Source organism: Lissotriton helveticus, chromosome 5_1, assembly GCF_964261635.1.
Source record: "Lissotriton helveticus chromosome 5_1, aLisHel1.1, whole genome shotgun sequence".
Classification (NCBI taxonomy): domain Eukaryota; kingdom Metazoa; phylum Chordata; class Amphibia; order Caudata; family Salamandridae; genus Lissotriton; species Lissotriton helveticus.
Window position 1 is genome coordinate 1,776,343,259 of NC_136065.1, and position 24,479 is coordinate 1,776,367,737.

Sequence of the window (24,479 nt, forward strand, 5' to 3'; positions counted from 1 at the left end):
CTAGATTGATAAGCAGCAATACTTGTTTATTGCATTTTTAATGCAGTGCAAATATACATGTGTCCTGCAAAGGGGGAAACCTTTATTTCCTAAATGTTGAAGCTATGAGAGGACTTCTGTGTTCAGATGCTGTATCTCTTCACTGTTTTCTTTCTTTCCTCTGGACTGTCCTGTGGCAATGACTTTCAAATGTCTCTGTACCCTAATTAAGCAGCCAATACAATATAAATATAAAACTATGACAGCTGTCATAGACATCGAAAAAGGACTACAATGACAGCTTCCTCCACAGAAAGAGATAAAGCATTACAGGCGGCAAATCAGAGGTCTTTTATTGGCTGTAACCATTAATTCCATTTCAACAGACTTTGCCTCAACATTTGGTATTGTTGGTGACCACTCATTTTACCTTTGTCACACCCAGCATGGCACAACCAGTGCTGCAATCCCTGGAGTGGCTCTCTAACTTTCAGGCCCTGTGTACCCTGGGTACCATATTCTAGGGACTTACAGGTAAATTAGCATATGCTAATTGGGTATAGCCAATGTAACAAACATGTTTTGGGGTCAGGGCACTGGCACAGAGGTCTGGTTAGCAGGCCTCAGTGCGCTCTCAGAGTTGAAAAACCAGCAGTATCAGTCGAAAAACCTGAAACCTGTGGGTGACCATACAAAAAGGCATTTCCTTACATCTGGCAACTAAAACTCTTTGGGGAAATAGAGATAGGACTTTTAAAGACAGGGCAGCCATCTAGTGATAATGAGAACAGCGGCCATCTTGTAATGTCAAAAAGATAATGAAGGCACAACAGTTTGTTGCAGAGGGCTCTGAGTCAGGGGCTATACTGGAAAATGATGGAGTGCAGAAAAATTATGAAAGGCAGGATATCAGAGGACACTAGGAAAGATAGCCACGGGATAGCAACTAATATACCTGATACCTTAAAGATGATGCCTAGGGAAAATAGAGATAGGAATTTAAACACAGAGTGGCCATCTTCTAACAGTGACAATGACAGCCATCTTTACTATCAGAAAATATATAGAATTAAGTCACACCTGTCTGATACAGAGGGCCGTCCTGGCAATTGGAGTGTAGCAAAAAACAGATATCAGTGGACACTGGGGAAGACTAATAACGCAATACCTTGGTTACATAATAGGAATTTCAGGCAGCCAAGTGGGACCAAAAGAAAGGAGGTAAGTCACCCAAGCAAGCAGAACAAATCTCTAGAGAAGATGAAGCAGTAAAGGGTAAACCAGTTGGACTATTGAAATGATTGTTCTATTTCTGGTTATAATAACATGGGCCAGTCCTCCATTCTATTCAGGCCAGAGTTTATGCTGTTGAGGTGTAACATCCATTTCAGTTCGTCTTCATTCAGCAGTAATGTTACATCTCCAATCCTAGGTGCCCCGATGACAGAGATCACTTGCCTTCACAGGTCATCTTCTGTGTATTGTTTTTTCAAAAAATGTTCCACTAGTGGTGACCTTGAACCAAATGTGGCTCCTGAGCTTGGCAGATCCTAATTTTAATTTTCTGAGTGTTTTGCCCAACTTAGATCAAATTGCATGGGCAAAAAATAACTGGGAGCCCCAAATGAAGAAATATAACCATTGTATGGCAGAAAATGCAAAATCATATCTCATATGGCACCATTTGCGTGAAAACAACCACAGGGAAAAAGAAGGAATTTCTAAAACAGTGGGGTCTATTAAAAGACTATTTGGGACGGAAATTTAAAGAACTGTAGTGCCGCAAGACACTAAGGCCCAATTTAGTGTTTGGTGGGCAGGGTATTTAAGGCCCTGACCAACAAACCCTCAGTCTGCAGTTCTCATTTAGAAATGGGCAGACCATAAGTATTCCGTCAAAGGAGAACCCTGTGGCTCTGTTGATCGAATTCTTTCTCCAGCACCTCGAGGATCTGTCAGTGGAAGGACATTACACCATCTGCCTCACAAAGAGTGAAGAGTGTAATGCTTTTTTTCCCCTGAAGATGACTGCCAGGAAATACCTGGCAGTAAGTGATAGGAAACAAACCATATTAACCTCCACACCCTGAGAGAAAACCTACTGTGGGCGTTACTAGTTTTTTGTTTTTGAAAAACAAAAAAAGTTTAAAAGTTTGTTGTAAGTCCAGTCAAATTCAATGGCAGTTGTACACTGAACTTTCTGTACATTGAAAGGAACCGCCGTGACGGTGGTTCTTGTCCATGTACAACATTTTCTGCTGAGTTGGGGAAACTCTCTAAATTTGGAGGATGGAATACCCTAGGGATTCAAACGCACCCATGATTGATAAGCCTGAATCCAACTGTGAGACATAACAAGTGACAAAGGTGTGAAAGAAGGTAAAAAGATGGGAAGGCACAGCATGAAAATACAGGGGTGAATGAGTGAACGAAGAGGGGAGAAATAGCTGGGGGTATTTAAGGTTTACTGTGCACCCAAAAAAACAATAGAAATATATTTAAACTTGAAAGCTACGGAGTTTTCAAGTACCGCCACAAGTTGGCAGGAGAGCCAGGAAAGTGACTAATTTGAATGTTGTTTCGTCATAAGTAATTCAATTCAGAAATGTTACTATTTTCCCTATTTAGAAGATGTGTCAATAACTAAGCTATTGAAAGAGCAATAGTTACTTACCTGTAATCTGTGGTTCTCCAGTATTGGTGTCTTTCATAGATTCACATGCTTGAATCATTCCCCGTCGTCGGAGTGGGAGTCTCCCGGTATATAAAAAAGCAATAAATATGCCCATAAAAACCAAAAACCTTGGTAACAGGAAACCAGGAAGTAGCCCAAAGCTACCAAGAAAAAAGTTCCACATGTATGACTATCATAGCCCAAACTGCAGCCAATCAGGCGACAGCACCCACCAGAATGTTCTCCTCAGAGGCTCAGGCTCTCAGATGTTCTCACACAAGAGTGTAACCAAGAGATAAGAGCATAAAGTAGCCTCTGAGGGGAGGTGGGCGGGTTGCATGTGAATCTATGAAAGACACCAATACTGGAGAACCACAGAACACAGGTAAGTAAATATTGTTCTTCTCCAGTATTGGGGTGTCTTTCATAGATTCACATGCCTGAATCAGAGTAGATAGCAGTACCCAAATAATGCTTGGAAGACGCTGTTTGTAACATCATTTTGCTCATAGAAAGGCATTTGCAATTATATTACAGAAATGTTAATACGCATAGACATATATGAAAATTTGCAATCACATGAGCATGTAGTGAATATAGGCAAGATAATAAGCGAAACAGAGGCTCACCTTATCTGAAAAGATTGCGGAGAACCGCTTGTCCCACTGAAGTATCAGCATCGCTGGCAGCTTCCTAACAGTAATGCTTGGTGAAAGTATGTCTGCTGGACCAAGTTGCTGCTCTGCAGATTTGCTGAAGAGGAACACCAGCGAAAAGAGCAGTCGATGAAGAAACCGCCCTCGTAGAGTGTGCTCTTGGAGTTGTCTGCAAAGGTCTTCCAGCTTGTAGATGGCAAAAGTCAATAGCGCAGTAATCCATCTAGCTATGGTCTGTTTAGACACCGCTTGTCCTTGCCGTATCTGTCCGTAGGCAACAAACAATTAATCGGATTTACGAATGGTAGAGGTCCTTTGTAACTTAAGACATCTTCTGATGTCAAGGGTATGCAATACCCTCTCCGCAGGGATTGCGGGTTAGGAAAAAATGTTTTCAAGATGACTGGTTCGTTCAGGTGAAAGTCCGAAGGCACCTTAGGCATAAATATAGGATTTGTACGCAGCACCACAGAATTGGACATGAATTGCAAGAAAGGTGAATTGACGGTGAAAGCATGAACCTCACCGACTCTTCTAGATGAAGTCAAAGCTAGCAACAGAGAAACCTTCCAGGATAGAAATGTAAAATCCACTCTGTGAATTGGTTCAAATGAGTGGCGCATGAGCTGCGCTAATACAACATTAAGATGCCAGGATGGATGTGGACGACGTACAGGAGGAAACATTCGGAATAGTCCTTCAAAAAGAATGTTGCATTATTCTTGATGAATAAAGAGAATTGGACCTTTCCTGTCGGAACCTTGAAATGGCTGCCAGAAAGACCTTGAACATTGCATGAGAGAGGCCTGATCTCGCTAAGTGCAAGAAAAAAGGTAATACCCGTTCTGGTGTTGCGTGAATCGGGTGAACCCCAGCAGATTGACACTATATGCAGAATCTTTTCCATTTAAGTTTGTATGTCTTTATTGTGGCAGGCGCTCGCGCGTTAGCCAGAACTTCCTTGCAATCCGCAGGAATATTTAGATGAGCGAATTCAAGGTGCTTAGGCGCCAGGCAGCTAATTTCAGAGAAGCAGGATCCGGATGGCAAATCTGACCGTTCTGAATGGACAGGAGATTCGGTACTGGTCGAAACTGAATTGGATCGCACTCTTATAGGAGGAGAAGTTCGGTGAACTAGAATTGGCAGTCGGCTGATGCAGTTCCCCTTCGTGGGTGAACACCGTTGACCTGCTGAGGGTATCTGCCAAAACATTTGAAACTCCGGGCACGTGAACAGCCAAGAGATTGATCTTGTGCCGTATCGCCCAAGCCAGATTTCTTGGGCTTCCTGAGACAGAAGAGCCAACCTCGTTCCTCCCTGTTTGTTCAAGTAATGCATACTTGTAGTATTGTCTGCGCGAATCACTGTGGCTCCTAGAATGAGTGCACGAAATGACTTGAGGGCTAAGAAGATGGCTCTTAGTTCTAGTAGATTGATGTGCCACTTTGTTTGTTGAGGGCTCCATTTCCCGCTGACCTTTAGCTCTTGAAGATGTGTTCCTCAACCCTCGAGGGATGCGTCTGTGGTGATAGTGAAATTTGGCGTTTCTTGAAGGAACGCACATCCCTTTTTTACATTTCTTTCTTGTGCCCACCAGAGAAATGCCTCCCGCATCAGAGGAGTGATTTGAATGAGATCTTCGAATGAACCTGAGGCTTGAGGCGGCAATTTGGTATCAACGGGATGCAAGAAGAGACCATTCCCAGAAAGGACTTGAACTGTAGGACTGAAACTGACTTTTTGATCGTAACATGTGAGCCAGCTTTTGGATTCTTTCTTGCCTTTCGTCTGATACGAAAGCTTGAACTAGTTGCGAGTCCAAGGTCGCTCCTAAGAACGTTTGCCTTTGCGAAGGAAAAAGATATGATTTGCCAAAGTTGATAGAGAGACCCAGCGATTGGAACAGAGACAGACAACTTCGGACATGGATGTTTGTGTCTGAGAAAGAACTCACCTTGATAAGGCAATCGTCCAGGTAAGGAAATATTTGAATCCTCTCCAGACGGAGGTGCGCTGCTATTGGAGCTAGGACCTTCGTAAACACTCTGGGTGCCGATCTTAGTCCAAAGGGGAGGACCCTGAACTGGAAATCCCTGCCAGCCACTCTGAAACGCAGGAACTTTCTGTGACGGGGCACAATGGGCACGTGGAAGTACGCTTCTTGAGGTCCAGGGTGGCCATGTGATCCCCTGCCGACAGAAGATGAAGTATTTCTTGAAGTGATAACATCCGAAATGACAATTTCTTTAGGTACTTGTTGAGGGAGAGGTGTGGTGCCGCGGCTAGGGCGACTGACTCCGGAATCTGGGGACCACAGTTCGATCTCTGGCACCGGAGGCAGATTAGCCCAGCACCATGTGACTCCGGGCAATAGCTTGCTTAATCTTCCCGACGGCCCCCAGCGCCTAGAGACCCTTACGGGTGATTGTGCCCTTTACAAATGTGGATTATTATTATTATTATTAATATAGGGAACGGAGATCTAGAATTGGACGCCATTCTCCGAATTTTGTCTTTATCAGGATGAACCATGAATAGAATCCTGTTCTTCTCTGCAATTGAGGGACTTTTTCCAATCGCTCCTTTTTGTAACATTACATTTATCTGGGAACACATCTCCTTGAGATGAGCTGGAGGTGGGCCCTTTGGAGGGAAATTTGGAGGAAACTTTTCGAATTCTAGAGCATGGCCCTTAGCTACAATGTCTAGGACCCACTTGTCCGATGTTATTGAGGAGCAGTTTGAATAAAATCTTGAGATTCTTCCTCCAACTTTTACATGGGACTGTGGCAGTAGCGGTGGCAGGTGATGATACTAATTGTCTTTTGTTGGAATCCTTTCCGCGGTAGGAAGGTTTCTTCCTATTCTGGGAATAGGATGTGTTGCGTTGGCCATATGATTGGTAACGTTGCGTTTGGTAGCGTTGATTTGATACGACCTGTAGAAAGATTGTTGACTATAGCTTCCTCGATTAGAGGACGATCCACGTCCTCTCGCACCCCGAAAGGGCGGCTTACGAAACTGTAAGGTGCCAAGAGATCTGGCTGTTTCTGTGTCCTTCTTAATGGTTTGTAAGGCTTCTTCTACATTTGGGCCAAACAAAGCCTCCCCGTCGAAAGGCATGTCAAGTATCTTAGCCTGTACTTCCTGGCGAAATGAAGTAGCCTTTAACCAGCCTTGTTGACGTAGAACAGCAGCCCCCGCCAGCTGCCTGAAACCTGTGGAAGCAATGTCCACTGCCGAATCAATAATTTCTGACGAAATCCGTTCTCCATCTTGTAGCACTTTCCGAGCTTCAGATTTTGACGACTCTGGTAGCACGCTTATGCGCTTATGTATGGTGAAATATCAGACCACATTTGTCGGTCGTACCGACTCATTGTGGCTAGAGATTTGGCCACACGGACTGTTGTCGCTGCCATAGTGGACACTCATTTCCCAATCGAGTCCAGCCGCCGCCCGTCCCTATCAGCTGGGCTGTGATCGGAGAAGATGGATTTCTAGCCCATCTTTGGGCAGCCTGCACGATCACGGAATCCGCCTTTGGGTGTCCTATGAGGCATGCTGGAGACTTGTCAGGCGCTTTATATTTCTTGTCCAGACGTGGCAAGACTGGAGAAATAGATGCAGGATTTGACATCACTTTCAATCCCTCTTTCCATATAAAATCAATAATGGGAATCGCTCGCACTGGTCTCCTTGGCTGGTCTTTAAAAAAAAAATAGAGGAAGCATTCTTCCTTCTTAGTTTCCATAGGGATAAGGAAATGTTGGGTTGCTCTTTCCGTAAGAAGGTGAATGCCTCCAATGTCCACTAGAGGTGAATCAACAGCAGCCGGAGGTGAAGGAGATGGTGTTTGGATCTGGTATTCATCCCACTCCGACAACAGAGATCTCTCATCTACTTCACCTTCTTCTCTATCTTCATTATCTGATGAATGCGCTTCTGCAGAATGATGTGAAACCATTGGCGAAGGAGGTCTAGGAGACCGGAATTCCGATGTGGAAGCTTGAGCCACTGGTGTAGGAGGCACGGAATCCGTTGACTCAGAAGGCGGGAACAATGGTAATAATCGTCCAGCATATGCTGAAGATTATTTAATAAAGCTATAGGCATCTGAGCTGTAGGGATATTAGCAGTAGGTGAAGCCACATGTTCAGGCGAAGGTTGATCATTCTCATCATCTTCCTGGTATTTTATTAACAGCTCAGAAGGACTTGTAGCTGTCCTAAATCTATCATCCACATCAGCATCTTCCTCACTGTCTTTAGAATCCAGCAATTTGTCAGAAACCTGTAGAGGTACCTTATGTGGAGAAAGACGTAATGGAGAGAAGGGTTCAATAGCGGAACCACGTCTTTGTAACACAGGAAGTTTTGTCGTAGACGGCGTAGATGATAAAGCCGTAGATGGTGACCATACTTGTAGTTCAATACATGTTGATAATTTTTGCGTCAAAGGGAGAGTCGTCGACATGGAATAATACCTGAAGGTGATAACGCAGACGAGGAAGTGGCCGTCGACGAAGTTGCCTTCGACGACGAGGAGGGCTTCGTTGACGATTTGGTCGTTGACGATGTTGTTCTCGACGACGAGCTCATCGACGACGAGGAAGTCGTCGACGATGATGAAGTGGCCGTCGTCGAGGCCGTCGTCGAGGATATCTTCTTGGTCTTGGTTTTCGACGGTGCGCCGACGATAGGAGTAGATGCAGTCTCTTTCGTCGACGATATAAGTTTTACCGAGACGTGTACCAGCGTCGACGGGGATGACGCCGACACAATCATCTGAAGTTTAGGTGAGGAAAATGTCACCGTCGATGTAGAAGTTGCGTCGACGGGAATCTTCGTCGACGACGGGTTCTTCTTCTGAGGAAGAATCTTCTAAGAAGTAGGTTTTGGAGGCAACATTTTTACTGATCTCGGGGGAGTGGAAGGCAAAGGTTTGCTCTTGACAGGATGAGGAGCCTTAGAAGTGGTAGGCCTCTCTGAAGCCTTAGAGGGTTGTTGTTTCCTCACAACCTTAGCCCCAGGAAAAGATAAAACCTCCTCAGCAGCTCTCTTCCTAGAGGCCAAAGATGACCCAGAGGCAATACTTCCTACCTCAGAAACTGGATTGTCCTAGTCCTTAAGCTTCTGTTGCCACAGAAGTAAGCGGCCCTCTCTATCCCTGAGGGTCTTCTGAGGGAAGGTCCTGCATAACTTGCAGTCCTTCACTTGATGATCCGGATACAGGCAGTAGATGCATTTCTTGTGGGGATCTTCTGAGAAAAGCCAGAGCTTACCACAAGGTTCACAAGGCCTGAATAATGATTTCTTAGAGAAAGACATCCTGAAAGTAAGAAATCCAGAAGAAATTTGAGAAAAACTGAGTAGAGCTCAGGGAGACCCCCTGCGCATGACGTGCGGTAGAAAATCTGAGAGCCTGGGCCTCTGAGGAGAACATTCTGGTGGGTGCTGTCGCCTGATTGGCTGCAGTTTGGGCTATGTATAATGACTACGATAGTCATACATGTGGAACTTTTTTCTTGGTAGCTTTGGGCTACTTTACTTCCTGTTTCTTGTTACCAAGGTTTTTGGTTATTATGGGCATATTTATTGCTTTTTTATATACCATGAGACTCCCACTCTGACTACGGGGAATGATTCAGGCATGTGAATCTATGAAAGACACCCCAATACTGGAGAATCATAAATGTGTCTGTTTTAGCATTATTTTCTATTTTCAGTCTTAAATTCATACGTATTCCAAAATTGTGCAGTTTAAATACAATTTAATTTACCATGAGAGTACCTTCAGTAATGTGAACACTAAGCAGTCCTACAACCATTTCTGCCAAGCAGTGGTGGTGAGACAGTGATATATTTTTGAAGTTCGATAATTGTTTTCAGAGATAATTTCTCATTGTTTTCTCAAACCATAGCAGTGAGACAATGTTGCTGTGCTTCAAAATGATATGTATATTAGAAAGGACTCTTGAATCTTGCTATATTGCCACCTGTGGTGACCAGCTGCACTGAAACAGATGCATATAGTGCACTGTAGATTTACTTTCTCACCAAACATCTGCCTTCCTTCCATAGCCCTCTCCGCTGATCACCTCTGGGCTCATCCAATAAGGTGTCCCAGTGACAGAACGTATCCCAGTTCCCGACATGCAAATTGTCTGCAGTCGCTTGCTGGCTCCAAAGTCACCCAACTTAACATTTCCATCAGAGTCTCGCAAGATATTGGCTCCTACAAAGAAATAAGTCACAGTTACACAGGTAATTAAATGCCTCTTGAATCAACAATTGCCAAATGTTTGGAGTACTAATGTTGAAGATGCTTTACATATGCCGGAAACACCAACAGGAATTAACACCTACAAGAAATGAAGTAATAAAAAATGTTTAAAGGCAGACAGAATTGTGAAACGGACAATGGTCCATTTCATGTAAAGGAACATTTTCTATAGGCAAAAAGGTGTCACTAATGTTACGTCTCTGCAGTCGCTAGCGCACATAGATGAATCGGGACAAGAGAGCATGTGATGACCAACTTTATTCGGCACGTATCTTCACACACTACCCTCTGCCTCCTGACCTCCCCATGTCATTTCCTTTTGATCCCTGGTGGCCACACCCAGCTTGATCCTACCATATTGGAGGAGGGGAAGCACTCCCACAGGATCCTAGTGCCCAGACACTACAACTCCCCAAAAATTAAAAAGGAACCTACAACTCTAACAGGAATAATTACTTTTCGTTAAATATTCTTCGAGGAGGACACACTTGCCTTTGAGATCGGGTGGTGACTACTGGAAGAAATGTGTCTTCACACTGTCTCTGTATGCAGCCCAGTTTCAGGAGGCACAGATGGATGGGATGAGCCTTGCCACCCTGAGTCTGAAGCTCCAAAAAACTAAAAAAGAAGTATTTGTTTAAAATGGGACATCTCTGGCGATGGGTTTTCCAGTTTGAGGTGCCATGACCATGTGTCCTGTTCTCTCTGCTACTCAAAGAGGATCATTATCAAAGAGAGTGTCAGTTTTTCTTTTTTGTCTTTGTCGAACGAGTACCCAGCCTCCTCTTCCAATGGCGCTCTCTCAAGCTTGTTGCTGCTTGTCTACGTACATCTTCATTTTCTCCTTTCAGTGTGCATCAGTAGTACGGAGCTTTCATATGCTCACTCGCCTTTCGGCAGTCCACTGAGGAAGTTTGTCTCAAATTGCTGGACCAAATACGTGGATGGCTGGATTCTAACTAGTCGTGAAGTGAAGGGTTTAGCGATAGGCTCCCAGGACCTGGCACAGTGATTGACGCAAGTCGAATCCTTCTGCGGATGCTCTTTGAACAGTTCTCCTGAGAGTGGCCATAAATCTTGCAGCAACACCATTGGCTTGAAGCCATAGCGGTGTGATTAATTGGTGTTCTGCACCCATCTGGGTCAGGAACTATTGACATTCTTTGCTGGTGAACAGAGGGCTACAGTCGTACTTTATTGCTTGGGGAATGCCCCACGTTGCGAAAATGTCATCCAATATAGATATTACCTTTTTGTGGCATGTGGACGAGAGAACTCGTCAAGGAGTACCATTATGCTTTGTCCATCAGCTAGCAGCCCAAAGAAGTCAATAGCAACCCTCTCCTAGAATTGAGCAGGGAGATCTGACATGGTTATGGGATGATGTGTGTTTTTTAAAAAGAGACATTGATATTATTGGCACTTTGTTTTAGCACCTCCTCAACTCTCTTATCAAGCTTAGGAAACCACACTATGTCTCTCAAGGCTCTTTTGTTGGCAAATACACCACAACGGTCTTTATGAGCAAGTTTGATGGCAATGTGTCTCAGGCTTATTGATCCTCGGAGAATAATTCCTTCTCGTTTGACAGCCAATTCTTCTTGGACATTGTGACATTTTTGAAGATCTTCTGATGTACCTCCTTTTTTGTTCTTTACTTTTCAGGTTAGAGGGTTAATCAGTTGTTTGGCCACAGCTATGGGGTCATCAGACATGGTGGCAGATGCAATTTCATCTACGCACAGCACTGAGGGGGTACTGCATTGTAATATGAAAGTGAGATATTCCTCTGCTGCCAAGGACCTAGAGGCAGTAACAGGCAGAGTTGTCTGCAAGTAGTAGTCTGCAGAATTCAGTGCCTTTTCTGGCTTGTGAGTGATTGTGTAGTTGCACTCTCAAAGCTGCAGCGCCCAGTGTTTGATTTTTGGTGGCTTCTTGGCTTTGGGGTTCTAAAAATGTTCAATAGAGCCTGGTAATCAGTGAGGATTGTATAATGTTTGCCATCAAGGAAAACATGGAAATGTGTACAGGCCCAGACAACTGCCAAACTCTTCTTTTCCAGTTGAGAATATGCTTGTTCACTATCAGACAAACTGCAGCTGGAATACTTAACAATGTGTCTCTGGGCATCGGGCAGATGATCCCAGCCCCACTGGGCTGGCATCCACTGTGACTTCAGTATGGCCTCTTTGATGTCTCTGAAACTTCTTTCACGGTCCTGTGACCATTGAAACATGATGTCCTTTTTTGTCAATTTGTGCAATGGAGCACTGGCAGTGGCATCACAAATGTATCTAGTGCAGGCTTACGTCTTGAGGGGGCTTGTATTCTGAGATGGCTTTTACATTCTCCGTGTCAGCCATCATGTCATTTTCTGCGAATATGTTTCAGAAGAACTTGAGTTGTGTCTAATGAAATTCACCTGTATGGATGTTCAAAGTGAGATCAGCATCATTAAGTAGTTGACACTTTTAAGAGTGCCTTATCATGCTCTTTGCTTGTGCTGTCGAAAATCAGGATGTCCTCACAGTAATTAAAGGCGTTTGATACAGGCTGGATAACTCTTCAAACAGCGATTTGGTTGACGCATGTCAACACAGATGCATAACTGTCTTGTTGTCTCTTTCGAGCACTACAACGATGGGTAAAACCCCTGAGGTGGGTCCAGTCGAGTGCTCTATAATGTCAAGTTTTAGGAGTGTTTTTTCTTTTCCTATGCTTTTTTTGGAGATGAAATGCAATTTGCCAATGCCTTTTGGCTACTGGGTGAATATCTTCATTTATGTGTAGTTGTACTTTGACAACTTTTAATTTTCCCAAACCATGAAAAACCAATGGGAATTCACGTGCTATGTCAGGGTCTATGCTCAGAAGACAGTTGACAGAGATCAGCCCTGTGTCAGCTATTGTTGTGAAACTGAGAAGGCATGAACTGGGCGTTCTTCCCTTTAGGGAGCTTGAGTTTTTTTTCTATTTGCGTTTCACCATCGTCCTGAAGGATCCTTGGCTTTGCAGGGGCTGTGAGGCAGCCCACGTGTATACCTTAAAGTCTGATTGGGTAAGTGTCGGTGTTGTTACCGGTTCTTTGAATTGGTCTTCAGGCATATTTGTTGATGAACGCTCTACTGTCAATGAGGAACAGTATGGAGCGACTGTCTGTTTTGAGTTCAATCACAGTGCACTTGGGCTTGGTTTCCTTTAATTTCAACTGTCTTGCACTTTCGTGCTGTTGATGGATGTGCAGAGTAGGACTGCTCAGTCAAACTGCACACCGTCGTCAATATTGGTAAATATCATTCTCTCCTACTCAACAAAGAGGCAGAGGATCCACTGTTGGAACATGAAGAGGATCTCGGCCTAACGTTGGATTTACTCTGTGATGTTTCTACTATCCCTCCACACTATTGTTGGATTGTCTCCAAACGGTAAGCACAGTATCACTGCATATCATGATAATCCCCTCATGGATACAATAAAGAGATGTGCCAGTATACCTGGGAAGCCCTTAGACTACACCAGCACTTCTGACAGGTAAAACTAAGCTTTCGGATAGGCTAACCAAAGCTCCTAGAAATTCTCTAAACCACATTCTATACAGCAGAGCTTTGCAGGGTGCCTCAAATCCATAAAAATCCCACCAAGGCAAAAGCCTAAATTCTATAGCTGCAAATTGTGATGACAGAATGAATGACCACACTTTTACAGATGCTACTCCTTAATTTTTCTGTGATTTTCTGCGATTTACCCTCCCATGTCTTTCTCTCATACCAACCTCATCCTCACTGGACCATGTTCCCAATTAGATAGCATATAGTTATATAGCATAGAGGGGTTTAAATTTGATTTTAAGTTTCTCTCTCCAGCTCACCATGGTTAAGGTGGCGTGTATGAACAAACAGCAAGCCCAATATTCATTCTTCATTTATTTCAGCCCACAAGTCTTGGGGGTGATATATTTACTGCATCCAGCCACCATTCAAATCACTTCTGAATTTGTTGATTTTAAAAAAAAAAAACTCCCCACAAAAAAGGACGGTTCTTGGCCACAAACAGCAGCTCAGTGTGTTGTTGTTCATGTCGTACTCAATGTATGTACCTAAAGGACAGGTGAACCCGGGCATTTCTCAGCAGTTGCTTCCTCAGTTCCCCCTCGCTGCTAAGCGCTGTGTTCGGTTGTGGTCCCACCAGCCTCTGCTCCCTTAAGTTATTCTGTGCCTTTCCTTGCTTCTTATTTTGTTCCTTGCCTACTGCCTATCATGGCCCATGCCTGTTGTCTCTTGTGCGTTCATTGCTTTTGCCCATGCCTGTTGCCTCTTATGTTTTAGTTTATTTTTGAAGTTTCTTTTGTCGTTTTTATTGTTTTTGCCTTTTGCTGTGTTTACAATCCATGTAGTTTTGCTTTCCATTTATTGTTGTCTCTGTAATTGTACTCAGCGGTGCCCGACTCACAACACACGGCATCTCAAGAAGCTACACAGAAGAGATGCCAGTTCAAGATGTTAACCGACGCATACAAAGCCCTGCACAATGAAAGACCAGCATACATGGACAGACCAATGCCCTTCCACCAACCGCCAGGCACCTTCGATCCGCCTCCCTCTTCCCTGCCGACACCCCCCCCCAGTTCGGGGACTAATGAGCCAACAGCGGAGGTCGCTCATTCTCTCACTTGGCAGCCAAAGCATCCCCTGCACCTTAGGATCACCTCATTGCTCCAGAATTTGAGGAAAGGTTTCAAGACATGGCTGTTCGACGGAACAGAGCACCGCGAAGCAGCTAGGTAGTCCAGTGTCTTGAGACCCTCATGGGTGATTAGATGTATTTTTATAAATTCTGACAGATTGATTGATAATGCGGAAACATTTATCTTTTACTCTTACCTTCTGTGTTCTGGAGACATCCTACATGAGATCTACTAAACGGATTTGTAGTACATTCTTCTGTGAGGAACTCTTCTGCTTGCACTGAAATATGCTGCACATTGCATGCACACCTCAGATACTTGCTCATCCAGACAGATTTTTTAAATAATCCATAGGGGAGGAGCAAACTGATGTCCAGGATGTTGTCGCTTGATATTCAGCTCTTTGAGGTGCTGTTTTCGATGGCTCATAGAACCAGCAGGAACAAGTAGGGTATTTTTGGGAACTTGTCACAAAAAATACTTGGTCTATGTGTAGACTAATGATTTGGTAATATCGGTTGGTAACAGCTAATTCAGCTTTCCTCATGTTTAAATGATGAGAGATATAGGTACAAAGACCCCCTTTTGCTCTGCCATGGGTTGATCTTACTGCTGGGGTGTGGGATGTTTTTATACCCGCTCATATGAATTGGCTCCTCTACCCATGTTTCTTGTAAGCTAAAGATCTCATAATTACTCACATAGTCAATCCACGTTAGTCACTTTAGATTTTAAACCGGCCACATTCCAAAACAATCTGGCATTTGTCTTTGCTGCCTTTACAACCGGTCCCTCCCCCGCCTCCTTCCGTCATTAAGGGTGTGAGTCCAGTTTGAGACATGGAGGTTTGGGTCGGGCCATCTCCATATCTAAGGTTGTATTGTTAAGTGCCTCTGCGATTTCCGCTATTTCTTGGACTTGTGGATTGACTGTTTCATTGCTAGAACTAGTTATTGGTGATCCCACGTTAGGAGAAACATTCAGGCTACTACATTTTACAACTTGAGTAGGGTCCTCTGATCTCAGTCAATCGACTGCTTCGAGATTGTTAAATATGTCAAAGCGGTTTTGAGTAGGAATATTAAACTGTCTTCTATGAAACGGGGTATAAAGTTCCCAGTTTGTCCTGGCATTATTGCTATGTATAGGTTGATAAAAATAGCCTAAAGGAACGACGTTGACGCTTAGACCAAACGTGGGATTATCTCCCGCTGTGCTCAGTATCAATTTTACTAGGTGAGGGGTTTTAAATGCCTAACCATGCCACTCTCCTTACCCTCTTAAACTCATCAAATAACTTCTCAGTTAAACCCGACCTAGTACCAAGCCAATGTAGGGACTTGTTCCTTAGAATCTCCCAAGTTTCTACCGTCCCATCTTCTCGTGTGGGAACATTGACTAACACTACTACGTAAGACGTAGCAGCTGGCGGTGGATCCAGATATGTGGTGTCATTTCCTCTTATTTTCATGTGCATGATTAGAATTTATAGGTGGTGGGATAAGTGTGGGCATGGTCAAAACTGGTACGATAGTAAGTGGATGAACCTCAATGTTAACAGGAAAAGTTTTTCTGATTGTGTTAGATGACACATGTCTTATTACGTTATGGGTAACTGGAGCAGAGCTAATAATATTTGGCCGTATGCTATTGATTTGATGGTCATGATTGTTCGTGTAGGCGGGCATACGCATGCCCTATAGCACTAGGAGCTGAGGTTTATCCAGACATTTAGCTAAGGTTACCTCCATAGGGCCTATTCTAAATGTCAAGCTACTTAGGCTCTCTCTAATTAACGAATCTAGAGCTTCCAGTTTTACTTTTAACTTTTCAACCTCACTCTGTGCGCACATGTTAGAGCTAACTAGTGATTTTTCCCAGTTTTCAGTTTTATTAGTTGATATGGGCATTGCCTTTTTAGGGGCCTTATTATGGGCTTTAGGAGAGAACCTCCTAATCTACGGGCCTGGTTCCTCAGTGGTTGTTGTTGCATATCGTACTCCTGCTCGCTGTCAGAAATATGGTCCGAAATGTTTGCCCAGCAACCATTTTCGCCCAAGGTGCTTCTATGTACTTCAATTGGGTTAGAACTAACTTCCACTACGTCATCCTCATCCATTCCAGGATTTAAAGCCTCTTCCACCGTTATTATCTGCCGTTCTATGGCACCCACAGCTCCAGTAAGGTACCTATGTAGGGACTGGGGGACTGCTCCCCTGATTTAGCTAACTTTTTATTCTAGGTACTAGCTATTTTTCTCTTCCCCATGCTGTCAATATCACAAGAAAAAATAGAATGTATACAAAAGGTAAGATACAGCATCAAAGGGTTTAACTAGAACAAGAGATTGAAATATCTAATTACAATACTGCTCAGGACACTTTACACCCCGAACAGATTCTCCAAGCAGATGGGCGGTGAAAAAATCAAATATTTACAATATTCTTATTCTGATTTCTCATAATCTGAATTGGCATCAAGTCACAGTAACTTGATGCGTAAGTGAAAGAGCTGTGGCCCAGCCCAGCCTCTGTCGGTCTTTGACGGGCTAAGAGAAGAAGTTTGATTGTAACCAGGTCTAGGAGTCTTAATCCTTTTTAGATGGTCCCAGCAGGTTTTGGTTTGGTAAGGTGATGTTTGCTGTATCTGTCCTCTCCTAAGTGTAGGTCTCCCTATGGGACAGTTTGTGGGTGGGCAGAGACATGACTCTCGTAGGGTTTCTAAAGCATTGTCCTATATTGGGGTTTACAGACCCTTGCTCAACTCCATGTCATCCAACAACAGTGATTTGTCTTTACATTATGTTTTGTCAAATATAGTAAAATGGTTTGGAAATTAAATTAACAGGTTACAGAATAAATGTACAAAACACAACACTGGGACATCTAAAAGTAGCATTGTAGAAAGGAACAGGAGTTAAGGAAGTGCAATTATCTAAATACAGTTAATCTACAAGAAGGCACAGCTTCACCAGTCTAATGCTATGCAGGAAAGTTAAATTCATGGAGTTCTTTGAAATCCAGAATCCCTAACAATGCAATTGCTCTTCATGGTCCAAATTTCCAAATCCCCTCATCTGCTGTATCATATGGTTTTGCAAATTCATGACAAAGGAAAGAGAAAATTGAAGAACATTCCAGCTTTACCTTAAATGCCGAAAGGTAACTATATTTTTCAAGTGAATTTAAACTGTGACAGAGACTGCATTGGGCTAGCTGCAAAATGCTGCTTGCCATCTGCAAACAATGTGTTCACATTCTTCACACACAAACTCATCTATACACCAGTTCTAGTGACAAAGATATGCCACAAGCTTGACTACTATGCTAAAGGGCAGAAGCAACAACAAAACCTGGAATCCACCAACTTTTTTCCATGCAATATAGCTTTTTGCAAAGGGGTTGCCTTAAAAGAACAAGTTACTTCTCTTTGGTAAAGTCTTATATGGTATAGACTCTAACTGCAGATTCCTTACCTTAGAATTATCCCCAGTTGTCAGACTGGATCCAAACATTTTTCTTGTGACATTTTACCCCTGTTTGCTGGTAGGTCAGTTTCTTTTCATGACTTTCCACAGAAGGAGCATGGAGCCACGAACAACACTGACCACTGATTAAGCCTGGCCCATTGATATACCTCCGTAAATAAACAGTTGTCCAGAGATTTTCATTTTTGATTTGTATCATTAGCGAAGTAACTTAGCTTGGGTAATCGGGGTCAAAATTTTCTGGCCAACATTTTTAAAATGGCAGATGTGCAGCAGTGGTGATGTAATATTTCAGGAACTGTGAGCCCTATATACTTCATGTTGGTATCAAAACATAGGTTTTGGGGGTCAAGTAGTTTTAAAGAGACAGTAAATAACCCCCAGAGCAACCCTTCCGCCATTTTTCAAAATGAAGACTCTATAATGATGTGTTTTAGCCATCATATTGGTAATTTATTTTAATATTGCTTTTGTTTCAGGTTTTCCGTTGATTCAAATTTGTAAAGATGAGCGAAGCAGGTGGTAGCAGAGGATCTTTACCTACTGACAGTGTTGCCAACTACACAGTCTGAGGACTCATTCAACAAAGAAAAATGTGCCATATGCCAAACTAATCTGAAAGAAAAGTTAACCAACTGCGGCTGAACAGAAGAGAGTTTGAGATGCTGCAGAAATACGGCAGATAAAGTTCACAAAAGATTGAAACGGATTGGTGAAGAGGATCAAATATTTTATCATTGTAACAACGCTACAAGTCATATACAATAGAAAAAAAGCCTGGAAAAAATTAATTAAACATATAGCAGAAACCAGTGAATCACAACAAGAATCTGAGTTTTCTGAGAAAGTGATAACAACCAAACCCAATGCCCATCCACTTAGAAGATCGCTGGCTACCCTCGTCCACCTCCAACAACTGATCATAAAGCAGAGATTCTTCAATGTGTTATCTATGGTTTAGCCAGAACAAGGGCCAAAGGGATTGATGAAAGAACAAAGTACAGAGTATATGAGTCTCAAAAGCCAATAATGTTTTATCTGCAGCTAGTTTCTTCCAAGATGAAGTTTTCAGCAAGTAGCTGATCTAAACATCGTGGTGAATATATATTTGTATCCCCACCCGAACTGCATGCATGCATACATTTGAAAATATGAATGTATAATGAGCTCCCAGCAGCAACATAACCGCCAGCCTTCAGTTAAGTTTGCACTCTTTGAAAAAGCAAATTAAGTTTTAAAGCCTCTCTTGAGTGTTGACTACAGGTTCACACTCAGTGTGACCAGTGAAATAATGGTCAACACTTATGATACTGTATTGATTAATAAGAACAAAATGAAGATTTTTCTTGTGAGAATGTACAATGACAGAATTCGTTTTTGTCAGTCTAACAAAAAGAATGAGCCACTGATGGTGTTCTAAGCTGATTTGACTCCTGTAGTTCTTGCTGCTAAGATAAGATCACAGGATGCAGTAAAATCAGCAGGAACCATTTTAAGAAACATCCTGAAAGATTTTGATTTTGGACTTAATGACACATTTTGTGATGATCATATATAACAAAAGGGGAGTGGAGAGAAAACGTGTCCACATGGACACACAGAGTGGATTCGATCTCCCAGACTATAGTTTACAAACAAATAGAATCCACCAGGGTGGGACAGGTAAATATAGGGACACAAGGTCAAGGTTTAAGTGTGTTCCCTACAATGGTGGGGAGCACACTGGGTACTTTAAATACCCCTCACACACAAAAGGGCCCTTGGTGTCATGCTTCATCATAGGGGTCTTCGCATCCCTCTATGGAATGTGGCATGCTGCTAACCAACGGCTACGCGGAAGCACCTATGTAATCACAATGTGTGGTGCGTGAGGACTGTGAATAGTAAAGTGAGTAGTAGGGTCAGATGTGAATGGGTATGTGAATATTAAAAAATACCTGACATGTGAGGGCTAAAAAGATTATTAATATACCTCCGTGCTGGTATTGCTAAAAAGGGTGTGGTGGAGGTTTTTGTACTCAATGTACATAACCTCCTGTGTGCGTCGACATGTTTCGAAGCAAAAACCTTCGTCTTCAGGACAGGGTGCACAGATCCCTACCTTACTCACATCAAACAGTATAGTGCCGTTAATACACAGGCAAAATTATGTGTAGAAAGTTTAAGCTAGACAGAATGTGCTTATCATGGTAACTTCTCTTTACTATTGCGCATTTACATTGCTGTCTATATTCTTTCCTTTAGTAACCTTGGCGTGGCCAGCCATTCAGGTTTTTTGCGGCTTGCTATGTATTTCCTATCATGAAGTGTTCTGCCAATAAAAATTGATTTAATTTTAAACATAGAGAGTTAATCAGTTCAAATAATAGGATTGGTGTATCATCAAGTTAAATTGACATAATATGGAACAGGGAACAGGGACTTGTAGGCATCTCACGCTGTAAAATCTTGTGAATCCGACAGCACACCACTTCCAAGTCACTTTACCAGGAAAGTATTTACAATTGCTGCTCTTGATTTTGAAGACAGCTCTTCTTTGTCTGGAACATCCATCACACATGATACTGCCATGGGGCTTTTTCAAGACTGTACCAATGAAGTAGCTGCTGGAAAACATGCAGTTTCAGCTGTAGTCATAAACAAACAAAGCTGCAAATTTTAACCCAACTGTCTTTCCAAGATATGCAAAATCACTACAAGCCATCAGCACGTCCCAGTCTACCAGAAAGTTTCAAAGTGGCTGAGGACATAGATCTTCTTCCTGATGCTGCAGTCCGATAAGCTGATTTAACTGAATTCATTATATCGCTTATTCGGTGCGGACTGAAGGATGAAGAAAAGCCAGTTCCTCAGGGGGCTGGGATTCATACTTTAATCTCCCAAAATACAGTCCCACTGAAGGAGGTTGAGTTTTCACCAGTACTGCCATCTCCAATCACAAACTAGGCAATGGTATACGCAGCTCTAAAACATTTCTAAAATGTGCGTGCTCAGCTTGAAGACCAGTCTATCCTGCCAATTGTCTGCGATGAAGATGTTTACCGTATTGTAGTTGACATTTTTATGAACTATCCAGTAGAATTTGATGATCTTTATCCAATGAGGGGTGTGGCCACATGACAAAAGTTGTGTTATGGTGTGCAGGAAGTTACATCAGTGGATGTGGCATAGAAAATGCACTTATTGAGGCTGACATCTTTGGAAGCAAAACCATCCAGTCAGTATATAGCAGAACTCATTATGTTGGTTTGTTACAAGGTATGCTCATTATATCTGAGGCTATAGAAACATTGCGTTGGAATGCTTTCTGAACAAGAATGACAAATTCAGTTTTACACATCTTATGTCAGAAGTGAACAAGGCACATGGTGCCCATCATTCAAAAGACAAAATGAAAAAGCCAGCCCTTCATTGTTCAACACACACAGTTCAAAATCAGAAAATCTGAAAACCAAGTTTGTAGAGTCTGTCAAAGAATGCGAAGAAAAATCAGAACTTTGCAAGAACTGGGGAAATGCTTTACACATGATAGCTCGAGTGAAAAACTTGGTACATGCTTATCAGGAAGATGATTGGGAGATGAACATGAAGACTGAGAAGTCACTGATTACTGTATTTTGCAAATTCTATTGCATAAACTACATGACATATGGGTCCTGGTATTTGGAAAGAGTGAAAATGCTAGGGGATGAAAAACCATACCACTACAGAAAATTCATCTAAAGACATTTTGTGGGGAAAAAGAGACAGAGAAGGTTCAATGCTGTGGCTCCAGATATGAAACTGAACAGATGATCCAGAGATCACAGAAAAGCTCCAGGGAATTGTTGGTCAGACACATCAAAGTGGATATGTTGCTTAACGGACCTAGTTTACCATGAAGTACTTACTATTTGCAATGTTTTCAGAGAGATGACATATTCAAAATTAAAAGACCATCTTGAAACTGTTTCTCACTACAAACTTGTGGGAAAGAGAGGGGAACATTTTAATAAACATGTTGACAGACTTCTTCATTTCAAGTAGCAGCAAGGAAACCCCTTTGAAATGACTGAGCCTGTGCAACTACACAACTTTGTGACCAAACAATATGTAGATAATGATATAAATATACTTCTACTAGATGTCCTGGAACCTGGATCAAAACTATACGCAGAACTGTAGAAGGAGAGATTTGTATTGAAAGAGAAAAAGCTGTTTGATATAATCACTAAAGCTAAACGTCCACACTTTAATTGTCATAGTAAGTTTAATTCAACCAGCCACCACACACCAGGTTACAAAAAAAAAGCTTTCGCAATCACAGAGAGAGATGGATGTAGCAAAAGAAAGGGGTGAATTTATCAAGGATATTCTGTTGCATGATCTTCATCCAACAAACACATTATTTGATGGAGATGGTGCAACCAAACCAGTGCAACACAAACTTGTATAAGAACTCGAAATAAAACTTTCAAATGAAGAATTTCAATTCGAAAAGCCGTCCTCATTGAAAACTGCTGTTGTTGTGGACTATATGTCACAATTGCCAATGGTCAAGATTTCAATCATGAAAAACTTCGAAGAAGCTGTTCAGACTGTTCAACAGATATCAAAGTCAGTGTGCACCTTGCAAGACCTGCACAGTCTTTGACAGTTATCTTGAAGTATCTGTCAAAGAATGTGAGACTTTAAAGACGTAGAAAAATACCTTGTGCTTGTGTGGCAAACTAGTTCTGGCTGTCACACTTCGGTACAGTGAGTACAAGAGATCAGTCCCGCTAAGTGACCTTCCACCGGCATCATATTCTGTGTGTGGACACATCAAAAGAGCTTTCCAGTTGTTCAGAAAATGTGTAAATGTTTTGGATCATGCATATGTAGAGAAAGATTTTTGTCATGTTCCGATCATTTGGTGTATACATAAAGGCATAAAACCCCATTATTATTTCTTTTATTTCTATATATGTATCTTCTTTCTCTATGATAGCTGCCATTTTGGAAATTGGCAAAAGGGTTGCTCTGAGCAGTTATTTTCTGTCTCTATAAGGCTACTTGAACCCAAAACCTATGTTATGACACCAAAATGAAGTATATAGGACTCATGGTTCCTGAAATAGTACATCATCACTGCAACACATCTGCCATTTTTAAAAAGGCTGTCCAAAAATAAATCAGCCCAGATCAGAATTGTTTACACAAGCTGAATTACCGCTCTAATGATCCAAAAACCCAAATCAAAAATCTCTGGACAACAATTATTTTGCGGGGTATATATTAGGGGGGCGGGATTGTATGTGAAAAACTAGGGCCCTGAAAGGGAAACAGCCTTGACCAGAAATCTCTTCACATAGCGAGAAGGGGGGGGGTGGGTCAGTAGAGAATCTGCAGCTAGACAGAGCCTCTACCACATAAGGTGTTCTAGAAGGTAAGTAACTTGTGCATCTGATAGAGACTTCAGGCCGCAGATTCCTTACCTAAGAAGAGATACCCACGCAGTACCTGCCCGGAGGTGGTCCTGCGAAACCATCTCACACTAAAAAATTCTGCAGGATGGAAAGAGCAAAATAACCGTCCTGATGGACCAGACTGTCCAGGCAGTAGTGCTTAATGAACATCTACAGAATAGCCTGCATCGCTGCCTGGCAGATGTCCAGGACAAACACGTGCTAACGCAGTGGCCTCAGCCTTAGCTCTGCTGGAATGAGCATGCAAACCCTCTATGGGTTGCTTCTTGGCCATTGCGTAGCAGATTTTAATGCAGAGCATGATCCATCGGGAGATGGTCCGTTTCTGCAAGGCCTTCCCCTTCTTTGCTCTGACATACCCCACAAATAGTTGGTTGTCCACTCAGAACTCCTTTCGTGCAGTCATGGTAGAACGACAACACTCTTTTTGGGTTTAATCAATAGGAGTCCCTCCTCTTCCTTCGAGGGATGGGGAGGAGCATAGAAGGCAGGCAGGGTGATGAACCGGCCTACATAAAAGAGAGTGACCACTTTTGGCAGAAATGAAGCTCTAGTGCGAAGCACCATCTTATCTGAAAAGATGGTTGGGTATGAGAATTGGCTGACAAAGCCTGGAGCTCACTGACCCACCGGGCAGATGTAATCACTACTCAGAAGACCATCTTGATGGTAAGGAGCCTGAAAGGACAGTTAGTGAAGGGGTCAAAGGGAGCGCACATTAGAGATGTAAGTATGAGATTGAGGTCCCACTGTGGTATGATAAAGGGTGAAGGTGGAAACATATGTTGGAGACCTTTCAAACCCCTATTTACAACAGGGGATATAAAGAGGGATAGCTGAACTGGCAATTGCAGAAAGACTGAAATGGCAAAAAGATAGCCATTTAAGATACCCGACGCAATGCCTTGCTGGGCAAGAGAAAGAATGAACAGAAGTACCTGATAAAGGGGAGCAGAAACAGGGTGAATTTGCTTTTCTGCACATCATGCAACAAACTTGCCTCAGTGGCAGGCGTATACCGTCTTGGTGGAGGTACGACTGGCTGCTAGGATCATATTGGAGACTTCAGGCGGAAAGTCAAAAGCTGTCAATTGTCGCCACTCAATCTTCACGCAATGTGGGGAGTTGACAGGTCCGGGTGGAGAACCCTCCCCTGTTGCTGTGAAAGAAGATCCTCCCAAAGGGGCAGGCTGCTTGGAAGACCGATGGCCATGTTCAACAGCTCAAGATACTAAATTCCCTGAGCCCAGTCCGGAGCTACCAG

The 24,479-nt window shown here is 42.8% G+C and overlaps 1 protein-coding gene across 7 annotated transcripts in view; it reads right to left on the bottom strand.

Annotated features, from left to right (window-relative positions):
• The window catches only part of MAP3K3 (mitogen-activated protein kinase kinase kinase 3), a 2,022,699-nt gene that overhangs the window by 338,606 nt on the left and 1,659,614 nt on the right, over window positions 1–24,479 (bottom strand). For all 7 annotated transcript variants that reach the window (XR_013594968.1, XR_013594969.1, XM_078645061.1 and 4 more), the window contains exon 15: window positions 9,372–9,549. Coding sequence is in view for 5 of the 7 variants with exons in the window: in XM_078645061.1 (XP_078501187.1) it covers window positions 9,372–9,549 (178 nt within the window). In the remaining 2 variants the exon portion in view is untranslated. The remainder of the gene's footprint in view (window positions 1–9,371; window positions 9,550–24,479) is intronic.